Genomic DNA, 14,356 nt, shown 5'->3' with positions numbered 1-14,356 from the left:
CATGCTTTGTTTGAAGGGTTCCATGCTGAATGATGACACTCGGTTAAAAAAAAAAAAAAATCCACGGACGTGTTGCTCAAGAACACATGGCTGCCACTCGCGGCCTCACTAATGTTCTTGTCCTTGTACTTGAAGTTATCTTGGTTAATAAATGGGATGTTTTACACGCTTTTATTAACTCAAATGTCATAGCAATAATGTGTTTCACTGGTCTGGTTTCGTTCCTTACAGGTCTTCCCACCAGTGGGACTGTATGGGAAGCCCAAGAGATGAAAAGAAAGGTGCAGAAAGATGAAAAATGGAAGAATACATTGAAAGGGCTGGAGAAGGAAAGGGAGCTTTGACAAACGGGTGTGTGTGAAGTGTGTTTCAGTATGTGTGTAGGTGTGTAGGGAGGAGAGAGAAGAGAGTGAGCAGAGGGGGTCCATTGTGGATCTTTGTGTGGCTTAGATTGTCCTCGTCTCTGGGAAAGTGGAAACTCAACCCTGCTCTCCAGAGGTCTGGTTACCAGGTGAGAGAGGCCGACAGAAAAGGGGAAAACAGAGTGGGAGAGTAGTAGTAGGTGTGGGGAGAGAAACGGAGAGGACCATGGGATTTTTGGGGCGAGCGGGGGGGTCATGAGCGCTGGAAAAATGCATGGAAATTGAGAGACGTTGGGAGAGATGAACTCACTGATAAGATCCTCCATCAACAATCCAATAAAAAATTCTAATATATGCCTTTATATAAAGTCATGATATGAAATTATGTATCTTAAAAGCAGTAAGGGTCAAGAAATCTCTTGTTCAGGGATACATGACTAAAAACACTTGTGACATAACTCCTCCTGGTGGCCACCACAGTTACTGCACTCCTCTGCATCACAACAAATCACCACCAAATTTTCCACCTTTCAACATGACACAATTGACACTTCAATCTCGTACATTTATTTGGTGAAATCCATGGATATTGTTTTCCTTCTTACAAACATTATCCCTAAAAGAGAACATTTACACAATAAGAGCCTTCAACAGCAAGACCAATTCCAGCTTGATTCTGTAAGGCCATTAAATATTGCACTCTTCTGTTCCTATCATCTCATGCTTAGTGATCATATCGTAGTATATTGTTTTTGTTTACTATTTCAGGTAGAAAAACGTAGAAAGGTTTGATTAAACTGTGTACATTTGTATAATTGTGTTAAGAGTTGTTGTTCGGGCGATTGGGTTTGTGTGTGTGTGGGGGGGGGGGGGTCGCAAGACTGACCATGTGTGTTTGACAGGAGTGTTTTTGTGGATGGAGTCTGTTTTTTCCCTTGGTATTGTCTGGAGTGGATTGTGGGGGCGGCAGCTCAGAAGAGCAGCTGCTTCTGACAAACACTGAGAACACACTTTGTGTGACACTTGGGGGTTGAATGTGTGGTTTTGTGTGTGATTGTATGTGGGTGTATGTGCCTCATTGGAAAGACGTTTTGTTTTTTGTTTTTTTCAAAGATTGGCCCTGGCGACCAGTCCGGGACGTAAGTCAGCTGGGATAAGCTCCAACATACGTACGCAACTGTCCCTGGTAAGGACAAGCAGCAGAGAAAATGAATGAATGGTAAGAAGAGCCAAACCATGTTTGAAACCCTCCCACAGTGTCGAATGCAATGCCTGATAATTATAACATCCATTAATCCATTAAGTCTACCACTCATCCTTTCCAGTGTCACTGGGGAAGCTAAGCCGGAACAGTGGGGTACACCCCCAGACTGACCACCAATCACCAAATAACAATTAGTGTTTGTGTGTATGTTTATGTTCAAGTGTATTCATGCATGATAGTATATATGCACATGTGTAAATGTGTGTTTTCAAGGCAGGTATCACTGTCCTCCGTGATAAGCGTAGTCTGCCTTGTTGTGCATGACCAGTCTGTTCTCCACAAAATAGAAGCTGTCGGATCGGGTCTCATATGGACAGTCCACCATCTGACGGACTGAAAAAAAACAACAGACAACAAAAGGGTGAGCTATCCTAAATTTAGAATTAAAAAAAAAAAAAAAAACTAAACCTAAATAAAATTGACTGTCAGTGTTGTTTTTTTAATCCAGGTCTTAATTATAATATGTAATAAGGTTCTTTCTTAATCCTGATGGTATTCCAGCATGAAATAACGAAAGCAGAAGCAGCTTTAAATTTCCTTTGGGCATGTGTTGATACAATGCTCAAATGCATATGACATGCTGGAAAGGGCTATTGATTGCACTTATCTTCTCCGCAAATCCCATCCTTAGGGAAGCTACAGTCCGCTGTAAAAATAACCAATCCGTCAAGTGGCTTTCCTAAAGGTTAATAGTATACAGACTGTAGCAGCTGAACACAATTTTACAGCACCATAAAGAGTCTGTCAAATTACATTTATATTCAAAAATAGCCAAAAAAAATGGCTTCCCCTCAACAATACAGTAACCGGTAAGGTTAATGGTTGGACTCCCATGTAGCTATGCTTCCTAAAGCCAATATTCACCGGCACCCATCCTATTCACAAGTCATTGTACTCTTGAAGGTGCATGGGTGTCATTTTGTTACCAATATTATTGGCTGATATTGGCATAAAAAATAGATATTGGTTCATAAGGGTATCAGTTTTTCTAGCTTGCTAGCTCAGTATGTCCATGGTGTGGAATTATTTCCGAATTTCACCTCTCCCTCCTCTCTGCAGAGCTCTGTTCACGGTGTTAGCAATGACACGTAGGAAATGTTTGTTCCAGTAATTATGTTTAGCTTTCCTAAAGAGGCAAGCACCCAGCAGAAGTGGGTGGAACTGCCAAGTCCTGGCCAAATATCTGCCAAACTGTTGCTAAAGTCTGACGTCTTTTAACGTTACTTGGTCGTGTCGTGCTGTCAGTAATAATTTATCAGTGTCCTAAATGTTTTTATTTTGGGTTTAAGTTATTGAATACAATGAGCTCGGTAGCTGTCCGGAAGTCCTCGGGAGCGCTTGGGAGTGAGACCAATCACAGCGGAGTGGGCATATCTCGAAGAGGGCCGGGACTGGAGTAAATTCAACTGACCGTTTGGGCGGGGGGCAAGAAATCCATATGTTTATTCATAGATGGAGATGTAATCTGACATTAGTTTGAGGGAAGATCTACTGCCCATATCAATATCATATCAGATATGGGAAATTAACTGCATCAGATATTGCTAAGAATCCAGCATCTCTAATTATGTACAATATTATGCACTTCATACACTGTGTCTATCATGTTTTTTCTGTAAAACAATATTCACCTCAATGGTATTATGTTTTTTTTTACTGTCAAAACATGTGACTTTCCCACCAGGCAATATTGTTTATTTCTGGTTGCTATGGTATGATTCCAATGAGGTAAACCCTGATCAGGCGGGATATACGTTGGCGCATATAATTATACTATACCCATGTGTAATTCACCAATTAATTCAACTTTACCAGTTTCATTAAAGTGGCATCTACAATGACACCACTTGTAAACAACACCCAGCTGACTTTTCCTTCAATGTGATCCACAGTAGTTCGGTAAATCAAGCTTGTTTTGTTTTAGTCCTTTACCACCATCGTATGCTCCACATCACCTACACAGAGATCTTGCACCCCACTGTAGTTTTCATTTTTGTCACCTATTCTTTTGAGATACATATTAAAAGAGACTTTGTTCTGCCTTGTCTCTGCATAAGTGGGAAGGTTTAGGAACTTCATAAAATCATAGCACAACACAGCTAGAATAGACTGTCTGTGCTTAGTGCAGCAAAAGAGAAGGCAAATTGCTAGATGCACACCCTTTCTACAATTACCGCAAACTCCTACCTGCACATCTTATTCCCGTATTGACTTGAACATGAGACAGACTGAAGAAAATATATCTTATATTCAGGGTCCAGAGATTTATAAGTGCAAAACAACAGGTGGCACCGCACAACTTCTCCAGAGCTTTACTTGCTGTCACTCATTCAAGAAGGAGGCCTTTTATGCTAATTTTAAAGTAATGATGTCATCAACTGTCAGTCATAGGTCACACAGTTAGATATAATTTATCTGGATTTTTTCTGAAAATATATTTCGGCAAAAACAGGTGTTGAAAAAGAGTCTTATATTCAGGGTAGCCTTATATCCGGCCAATACAGTCATTGTTGCACATAAACATTTCAGTAATTAAGAAATCCAACTCACCTAAGCTCTCGGACAGTTGAGGGAACTCGTAGATGTGTTCACAGGTATTTCGGCTGTTTGGGATGCAGAAGCCAAAATCAAAGTCAAAGCTCTTCAGGAGGCGATCTCGGAAATAGTGCCGCTCAATCATTCGGAAATTGTTCAGGGGCCGGTTACCGACGGTAAATTCCACTCTGGTAAGATGGAGAGATCACATCTCTGAATGAGGTCACCAGGTGAGTGATTGGTCTGTAGTAGTCAGTAGTGAACCAGTGATGTGTCAAGTCACTCACGTGGCTCCCACGGTCCTCAGGCGTAGAAATGCTGGGGTGAACTGGTAACGTACGAAACGGCCGGCGCTAGCATCTCCTACTCGGTTTTCTTCATCTTCCTCTACAAGCCACAGCACAGAAATACATTTGACATTGTGCACTCTGAAAAGAAACTACATTTACAAGTGGTACAAGTTCCATGTCGCTTATTGTATTGTATCTTGTCCTTAATTAACACAACATGACATAGACTTAAATTAAATAGCTGGCTAGGCTATAAAACATGGAAAGCATGGAAGCAGTAAGCACCTGAGTGTGGAGGTTTGGCGATCTCAAACAAGACTGTTCCCGTATCCAGGTCTCTGATCTTGAAGCGCACAAAGTCGATGTTGTAAATATTGTCTTCGGGTTTACAGAGGTAGCCTGCAAAAATGACAGATATATGACAACAATCATCTGCCGTCATTTACGGGTACACTACTACTACTACTACTACTACTACTAAAATGTAAAGACAGTGCTCCTTGTTAAGTCAGTGAGAAAATGGTAGATCTTTCTTTAGCAGGAACTAATCACAAGCTATCAGTAAACTCAAGACAAGCTTGTCAGCCGTTTGGAAATCGCAAAGGGTCATTATTCAACTTAACAGTCTGACTCGTGTTACAATAAACGCTCAAGTCATCACACAGCAACTTAACACCAAAAAGGTAAAACAAAGAAATATACAAACAAGAATATGATTTTATACCAAAAATGATTTTAAAATGATCTCTCATAATGCATTGCATTCCAGCATTCATTGGTGCCTGCCGGGCACTGCAATGACGTCAGCTTCCCTCTGGCTCCCTATGGTGGACAGAAGCAGCATTGCAGAAAATGTTTAAATTGTTGGTTTTTTTTTTAATTTATTTTAAACTTATGTTGGTATTTTTTTTAGCTATACCTCCTATGTTTTCAGTTGCTGTGTGATGAGTTTAGTGTTCTTTGAGAGATAACACCGTGAGTCAGAGTGTTTAGTGAGAAATCACCTGCTCGGTTGACAAGCTTGTAACTTTTTTCATAGCTCATAAAGAGTTCCTCACTGACTTGTGTGTGCTACAGTATGCCATATTATGATGTATTTGCGGATTATAGTCTGATGCAAGCTTATATGTGTACAAATGGGTGTGACTTATACACCAGAATTTGTTCTGGTGGACACACTTTCAAAAAGCTAAAAACTACTGTTTTTATTTTGTATGTAATGTCACTTTTTTATTTTCACTTCACCAAATGGATAATATAGTCAAAAGTTAAAACAGAAAACCACTCTGCTGTTTTTATGAGCCTACTGCAAAAATGCCAGTCAAGATCCTACATAAGACAGGAACGCTCTGCTGTTTTCATAGACACTACTGTACTAGTCAAAGAGTGAATACTGTATATGAAATGATATTCTGCTATTTTTAAAGAACCTTACACAAAAAAATCTGGTTCAATATTGTCATATGATGGGACAGCATTGAGATTTTAAAGGACATGCTATAGTCCAAGAGCCTCTATATGACAAAGCTCTAGCTCTTTTAGTGTTTAACCGAACTCGGATTTGGCCCACAAGCCGTCAGTTAAATCAAGTGCAGTGAAGCCATCATCTTGCAAATTGTACTTGACTAACAATCAAATGCTATTGTTTTCTTGTGCTATCACAAATGTACATAGATTTGCTTTAGACACAGAAAGATCTAGAATGTCACACACAACTGCTATCATTTACTAAATATAAAGGCGTTTTTCCACTAACAAATGCATATATACAAATATTCAGATGTGAATTATGTTCATATTCATTGTCAGTGTAAAAGGCAGTATAGAGGTACATTTAGCCCACAACAAGGAGTCAAACCTCGTGTAGCCACCCGCAGTCCGAGGACATCCTCCGCCGTGGTGTATCCATTCTGTGCCCGCAAGTCCTCCTCCGTCACGGGCCTGCTGTCCACCTCGTTCCTCCGCGACTTGAGCCTCTTCAGAACGCCTCCACTCGACTTGCGCTCCCGTGAAGGAGCCGCAGAACCGTGGTTTCCGCCGGAGACGTTCTCAGCAACAGGCGCGTCGCTGCGGGCTTTGGCTCCGCTCATCTTTGACTCTCTACCACGAGCCTTGTTAGATAAATGAACTGTGGACTAAATTCTACACAAAGATGGCGTCATAGATGTCGAATGTCGACAGAATGACCAAACGCTTGTTTTTTTTGTACGTGCACGCTTTAGTGTTGCTATGACAACGCTTAGAGTGGCGCGTGTGAGGAGGTTCTCGTCCACCAGAGGGCGCCAGACACGTTTACATCTTTTATCAATCGTTATTAGTATTGGAAGTAGTGTTTTTTCCATTCCATTATGCCAATAACTAAACAGCAATAATAATAGATACAGAGCAGCCATTGACTACATCTACCAATGTAGATCCGTTACACACATGCGCAGTGACAAGCAAGTAGTCACACATCATGGAAAATCAGCAACGAAACGCATACAATGCCTCTTTAAAGTTAAAGACATGGAGAGAAACAAACATTTGATTAAAAGTTTGATGAAAAATATTTCCTTGTAATATCTTTCTGTGCACTAAATATCACACCTCTTATCTTTTTTTTCTATTTTTTTTATTTATTTCACACACAAACAAAACATGTACGTCAAGCACACAGTAGCCATTTTGTTTCCCAGTAGACCTGCACAGCAAATCAACAAAACAACAATGTCCCTTTATACTTTTTCAGACAACTCAAACACAAAGCATTTGCATGTTATTTTAAACATACAAAGAAAGAGCATATAATGTACATGTCTACCTAAACAAATTGAACATAAACCGTGCCTTTACCCTCCTAACAGACGTAGGTTAGCTAGCTTACAGTACCATGTAGCATCTACAACGTGGTACCAAACTATGTCTCAAAAAGTTTCCAAAATGCACCAAACATGTTCAAAAATGCTCACATGTTACAGCACAGCAACGAGTACATTTAATGCCCGTGACATACCTGAAAAGAGGGAAATATGTGAATAAGGATGGCCGGAAACGATATCTCCCTCTGGCATCTTCATTCAGAAAGGAATGCAGCAGCCACGAGCTCCCCCTTTCGGCCTTAGCAGACATAGACAATCGATCCCCGATTAACTGATTCAGAGTGCATTGTAAATCAATTTTAAATAGATGTAACCGTTTTTAGTGAGCACCTTGCACAAACACAAACAATATATATCACTTTATTATTTAATCAAATCAAATGACTGGACTCTGTTGTGCCTTCTCCACCCCTTTATTGTTGCACAATGACTGGAAAGCCCCACCCCAGACTACAATGATGTTTAAACTGTAAACGTTGCTTTCATGATTTGTGGAAACTCTGAGCTTCACATTAGAAGAAGCCGCTTCCGTCAGGAGCAAATATTATCTTTTCTTTGTCCACATAGATCAAACACTTAAAGCTATTTGCTGAACTCAAAGAGCTTCAACAATAAATTACCATACTAGGAGTGGGTTCCCTTTGGCAGTTATCCAATATAAACTCCTGATCAAAATATTTCAACTTGTTGGAAAATTGCAGGTTTTAAGCAGAGCTTCAAAATGCAAAAAGCAAAATAGGCTGATGAAAAAAAAGTAAGCAAACAAAATTAAACTGGAATAGTCTGTTCACATTTTACGACCTGTTATGTTTGAGCACTTTTATTTGCTTGTTATTTTAGTGTTGTTGTTGTAGGAGCAGCTGATTGGCCCCACCCCTTTTTTGCAGCATATAAATAAATGGAAGTGCAGGTGTGGTCTGCACAGGTGGTCCGCCCCCGTTTGTGGCAGACTTGGTTCCACCTCGGCATGCTCCAGGCCCACTCAGCGAGCATGAAGCAGTGACCGTAATAAGCGCTAGTGGTGAGCGCTCAGACCACACAGCTAGGAGACCAGGGTTCAATTCCACCCTCGGCCATCTTTGTGTGGAGTTTGCATGTTCTCCCCATGCATGCGTGGGTTTTCCAAAAACATGCTAGCTTAATTGGCGACTCCAAATTGTCCATAGGCATGAATGTGAGTGTGAATGGTTGTTTGTCTATATGTGCCCTGTGATTGGCTGGCCACCAGTCCAGGGTGTACCCCGCCTCATGCCCAAAAACAGCAGCCCCGTGACCCTCGAGAGGAAAAGCGGTAGAAAATGAATGTGTTCCCCACCTCCTGTGTCCTCCTTCAAATGCCCCCGTAACACATCTCCACATAGCCAGCTGCCTTTTGACACCCCTGCACAACCGGATGCTCTATTGTTCCTTCAGAAGAAAAAAAAAGCACCACAGATTGTCATGGCGCACCCGCCACTGTGCCGTGTGGAGAGCATCTCAGGTGGGATCTCCTCATCATGCCAGTAATGTTGGAAGCCATCAGGACCGCCAAGGTTACATTTTTGTCTCATCAGGGACTAAAACTTTCTTCTTCCTTTCAATGTCCGATTGAAATTTGGTGTTGTGCAAATTCGAAACTTTCTGTCCTCTGATAGTTATCTGATGGTCCGCACCAGTAACAATTTGGGTCAAGGATCATTCTGTCAGATATTGCTTGTCTCAAATAATCAAAGTCATTTGGCACACTTTATGATCTGTTTTATTTGTTCCTATCTTTCTGTCCTCACCAGACTGCTGAGATCAGCTTTTCTGAGGAGGGGATGAAAGAAGAAGAAGAGGAGAACAGGGACTATCACTTTGCTGTGAGTGGCCCAGCCTTTGCTGTCATCACTGAACACTTTCCAGAACTTGTCCCCGAAGGTACTAAGATACAATAGAGCAGGGTAGGCATCTGTGTCCTGGCATGATGACTGCTTTATGTCTCTCCACATGGGGGCGCTGCAGTTCCTAATGAGAGCCACTGTGTTTGCTGGTATGACTCCAGACCAGAAGACTCAGCTGGTGCAAGTCCTGCAGAATATTGAGTCAGCTTATTTATTTATTTTGATGATTTATGACTTTTTATGCAGATTATAATTGTATTTTTATTTCCAGTTACATTGTTGAGATGTGTAGGGATGGTGCTAATGACTGTGGGGTGAGTATACAAAGTGTCCCCATGCAGTGTCCATTGCAATGGCATTTACCCACATTCACACATACAACTGTGGTTCTAAAGGAGACGTAATGCATTGGTTTTATTAGTTATTGGTACACTATCACATTGTCTCTGTAATGAAGGTCTCTCTCGCTCGCTCTCTTTCAGGTCCTAAAGAAAGCTCACAGTGGGCTCTCTCTGTCTGAGCTGGAGGCCTCTGTGGCTTCTCCCTTTGCCTTCTCCATCCCAAACATCTCCTGCATCTTCTGTGTGTTCAAATTAATGGCCCTCTACAGCATCATCCTCTACTGGGTAAATTGCACTGTAATATAATGATTAAACCTCATGTATCAATTATCATCTGCACTAATGATTACATAATCGAGTGGAATCAAGCCAAGTTAAGTATCCATCCATTCATCCATATAATGTATAATGCTTAGGAGGTATGCTGGAGCCTATCCCAGCTGTCTTCGGTCGAGAAGCCGGGTACACCCTGGACTGGTGGCCAGCCAATCACAGGGCACATATAGACAAACAACCATTCACACTCACATTCATACCTATGGACAATTTGGAGTGGCCAATTAACCTAGCATGTTTTTGGAATGTGGGACGAAACCGGAGTACCCGGAGAAAACCCACGCATGCACACTTATCCTCACGAGGGTCGTGGGGGTGCGGACACCCTGAACCGGTCGCCAGCCAATCACAGGGCACATATAGACAAACAACCATTCACACTCACATTCATACCTATGGACAATTTGGAGTCGCCAATTAACCTAGCATGATACCAGAGTACCCTGAGAAAACCCACAAATGCACGGGGAGAACATGCAAACTCCACACAGAGATGGCCGAGTGTGGAATTGAACTCGGGTCTCCTAGCTGTGAGACCTGCGAGCAAACCACAAGACCACCATGCAGCCTCAAGTGCATTATGTAGTTTCAAAAACAACAAACCAAGAACACACTATTATTTTATTTATCCTTGGTGCTTCCGCTGTGACTCCAACTGTTTTATGCTTCTGTGTCGTCACGACTAAACGTTGCCGACCCCTCACCTGTGCAAAAATGCCTAAGTCCCTCCTTCCTGTCTCCCTGTGGCACCATGAAGTCCGTCAAATAGTGGTGTCTGCTCTGACAGCCACTGTCTCAATTACTCAAACAAAACAATACCTCTCCTCAAATATACATCTCCTCTTTTCCCCTCAGGAAGTGCTGCCTCTCCCTGTTATTACCTTTGTTTTGTTAATCAGACTGGCACATTAGCATAGCAGATATTTGCTAAATAGCGTGTCAGTACTGGACAGCTCCACCTCCAAGTGTTTTAAACTAACAAGGCAGGCACGCATTTCATTGACTTTGTGGCCAGCATGCTCACCACTCGTCCACCGTGCAGCACCTATTACACCAGTGTGGTAACAATAAACTTTATAAACAAGAGCTGGGTGAATGCGGAGGAGAGGCTGAGAGCACATATGGATCTTATTTAGTAACCAAGAAGATGGAGACTAAAGTCGAGTCTTTTAAGAACCGTCACAACAGCATTCCACTTCAGCATAAGGGAATCAGACCGCAGTTTGGGTTGATGGGGTACACCTACAATGTGCCGTGTTGCAGTGGGGTTATGGTATAGGTGGGCGGATGTTATGGACAACAAACATGTGCGTTTTATTGATGGCATTTTGAAGGCATCACTGGTTTAACCGGAAATGGGTGGAGCTTAAAGCTGATCAGTGCAAATTGATTTGCATTATTGAACGCACCATGTTCAGTATTACAATCATTTTTTCACGGCAGTCAGTTAGAGATGGGATTTTTGGCTCTTTGAAAGGAGCCGGATCTCTGTGAGACGTTCTTTTCAAAGAGCCGTTCAAAAAACTGCCTCATTTGGCTCATTTTTATATTTATTAAGTTTTATTTATTAAAGTTTTATCTTGAAAATAATCACTGTGAGGAATTAATTTAGATATCCCACCAATATGAGTTTGAATTATTTGGAAATACTGATTTTAACCTTTTAAAATCTCATCTGGATTCATTGTAAATATTCCACAGGGTGGTGCTATAACACTCTGCGTTGACAGTGACGTCACTGTTATGAATTACCCATTGTACAAATTGTGTGTGTGTGTGTAAACCATGATTTGAACATGTATAAATATAAAAAAAAACACAGCAGGCTACAATGAATTTCTGTGCAAAACAGCTTTTAGTGCAAAGAAAAAAACAACCAAATGTTAATGAGCCGTTCAAAAGAACCGGTTCGTTTGTGAATGTCACAACACTACAGTCAGTGACTGATGCACAATTGTGCCTGTTGTAGTGCACTGTGTAGTTTAAGATTATAAGTTGTGTACTGCAACATATTGAGAGGGGAGTAATATTTTATGTATGGCTTATGTGGTGACAAAGTTGATTAATATTTATGGCCCAATTTCCAATGCCCAATTTCATTAAGACTTCTGAGGTAACATCCTCCAGAAGTGTATGTGTGTGTGATGGGTTTTTATTCAATTTGATTGGACTCTGATTTCAAAATGTAAGTTAATTTGTCACATGATCAGAGTACTCTGTTGTCTGACAGAAGGGAATTCAGTTAAATAAAACAAAATTCCGAGGTTCTTCAACTGCAAATCTATTGTGTTTTCACAAGGTGGAGGATTGCTTGACACACCCCCACCTTAATAGCGGCAGCGCAACAGCTGACACATCTCAAAGAATAGAGCAGAGGCAAAGGTGAGTTATTGACCTTCTTCATCCTTAGCAGCTGAAGAGGCTCCATCTCAGCTGCATTTCTGTTTAAAGTTACTGCTGTTATATTTCAAGTAATCCATGAATCTGCTTTTTGGAATAATGGCATTTACTTAGCACCTTTTTGCATTATTGCTCATGACGCAATCATATTTTTTGTATACATTGTATAATATTAGAGATTGTCGATATTTTCCCTCAAACTCATGTAAGACAAATGCTGCAATATTAGTTGACTAAAATAATCCAATTCTAAAATGATACATTTTGCAAAGTGGCACATTGGTATGTGGCACAAACATTCGGAAAAATGTGAAATATTGAAAAATGATAAAATTTATTGACCTTCTTCATCCTTAGCAGCTGAAGAGACTCCATCTCAGATGCATTTCTGTTAAAAGTTACTGCTTTTATATTTCAAGTAATCCATGAATCTGCTTTTTGGAATAATGTCATTTACTTTTACCTTTTTGCATTATTGCTCATGAAGCAATCATATTTTTTGTATACATTGTATAATATTAAGGGGCGGCACGGCGGTCGAGTGAATGTGAGTGTGAATGGTTGTTTGTCTATATGTGCCCTGTGATTGGCTGGCCACCAGTCCAGGGTGTACCTCGCCTCTCGCCCAAAGGACAGCTGGGATAGGCTCCAGCACCCCCGCGACCCTCGGGAGGAAAAGCGGTAGAAAATGAATTAATGAATGTATAATATTAGAGATTGTCGATATCTTCCCTCAAACTCATGTTGTCAACAGACAAATACTGCAATTAGTTGACTAAAATAATCCAATTCAAAAATGCAATGATACATTTTGCAAAGTGGCACATTGGTATGTGGCACAAACATCCGTAAAAATATGAAACATTGAAAAATGATGAAATTATAATTGAAAAATTATAAACTGGCCTCATTCGGCGCTTCACCCATGAACGAAACACGTTAGAAGTATCATTACTTGTGCGTCAATATCATTATTGGCTGGAAAAAAAATACCAATATGAACCGATATGTTGTTTTTATGCCAAATATGGCTAGAACTGGTCTCGTTTGGGGGATGTGTGAGATCCATGTATTTATTCTATCAGACAGAGAAGAATGTCCCAACTAAGAACTCCTTTATTTGCTAGAAAACAACGTCATTTTGTAGGAATCACTTGTTAGTATTCCATTCAATTCACTCAATTCCCATTTATTTTATTTTTAGAATTCCGTTTCTGACCTTTTACACTTTTGATGCAGAATATCATTGGATAGTTTTGCCCAGTATTTCAGAAATGGATGTCGCTTTGAGTCGTTCATCCCGGGAATGACACTTCCTCATTCTCATGACGAGAACGTGAGATGCATTCAGGGACACGCCGAACATCAAAAAAACGGACTTGCACTTGGATACACCAGGGGTTCTCAAACTTTTTTGGACCACTGACCTTTTACAGGAGCTCCTTACTTTTTGTTCTGCCTTGTGTACTTCAGACTGATGGTTCACAAACTTTTGGAGGTTTTGGGACCCCAGTTTGAGAAATTTAAAAATTAAAACATAATAAAAGCTGACCAATCACAGCTTGGTCCACGTCGCTGCGACTTTAGGTTAGATGTTTAGGTTTAGAGGGGGAGGAGTGAGCCGGAGTAGCAAATGCTGATGCCTCAGTTGTGGTTCTAGTTCTACCGTCTCCTCTTGTCTTCTCTTGTCTCTCTGACTTCCTGACTGACCTTGGGCAAACACGATATAAGTGCGTGCAGGACAGAACATAAATATGTAAATATGTCTTTTGAAACGTGTTTAGCAATATGCAGATAGCGCATGTCAATATTGATACGTTTTGATGTACTGTCCCGCCCTTTCATCAGTGGTATGTGGTCAGGGCAGACAAAAACGAATACACAAAATAAATATGAATATTTGTCCATTGAAACTGTTTAAATATTTTTTCTGTATGATTCCAATTATTTTGAATATTTCTTAGTATCTTAGGTAATAACAAAGTACTACATTTGCACATTTCCTGATCAAATACTGCAGAAATTTGAGACCATGCTGCAACGGGCCAATCTGGAAGGCGGATACCGTTAGACCATTTCTGTTTGTCAGCATGGCGTCAATATAA

At 40.8% G+C, this 14,356-nt stretch overlaps 1 protein-coding gene across 2 annotated transcripts; it reads right to left on the bottom strand.

Annotated features, from left to right (window-relative positions):
* Nucleotides 1–812: 812 nt before the first annotated feature.
* LOC131129927 (protein unc-119 homolog B-like) lies at nucleotides 813–7,622 on the bottom strand. Of its 2 annotated transcripts, XM_058073895.2 has the most exons (6): nucleotides 7,447–7,622; nucleotides 6,310–6,562; nucleotides 4,737–4,850; nucleotides 4,449–4,548; nucleotides 4,177–4,349; nucleotides 813–1,959 (listed from the first exon to the last, which is right to left on the bottom strand). In XM_058073895.2, exons 2-6 carry the CDS (start codon nucleotides 6,539–6,541, stop codon nucleotides 1,847–1,849), a joined length of 732 nt encoding a protein of 243 aa, XP_057929878.1. In that variant the 5' UTR covers nucleotides 6,542–6,562; nucleotides 7,447–7,622; the 3' UTR covers nucleotides 813–1,846. The 2 variants fall into 2 exon arrangements, with proteins under 2 accessions (XP_057929878.1, XP_057929863.1); XM_058073880.2 differs by lacking the exon at nucleotides 7,447–7,622 and having other exon boundaries at nucleotides 6,310–6,756.
* Nucleotides 7,623–14,356: the final 6,734 nt, after the last annotated feature.

Source organism: Doryrhamphus excisus, linkage group LG11, assembly GCF_037039965.1.
Source record: "Doryrhamphus excisus strain RoL-2023G ecotype Guam linkage group LG11, RoL_Dexc_Guam_v1.1, whole genome shotgun sequence".
Taxonomy (NCBI): Eukaryota; Metazoa; Chordata; class Actinopteri; order Syngnathiformes; family Syngnathidae; genus Doryrhamphus; species Doryrhamphus excisus.
This window is presented reverse-complemented; position numbering and strand designations above follow the sequence as displayed.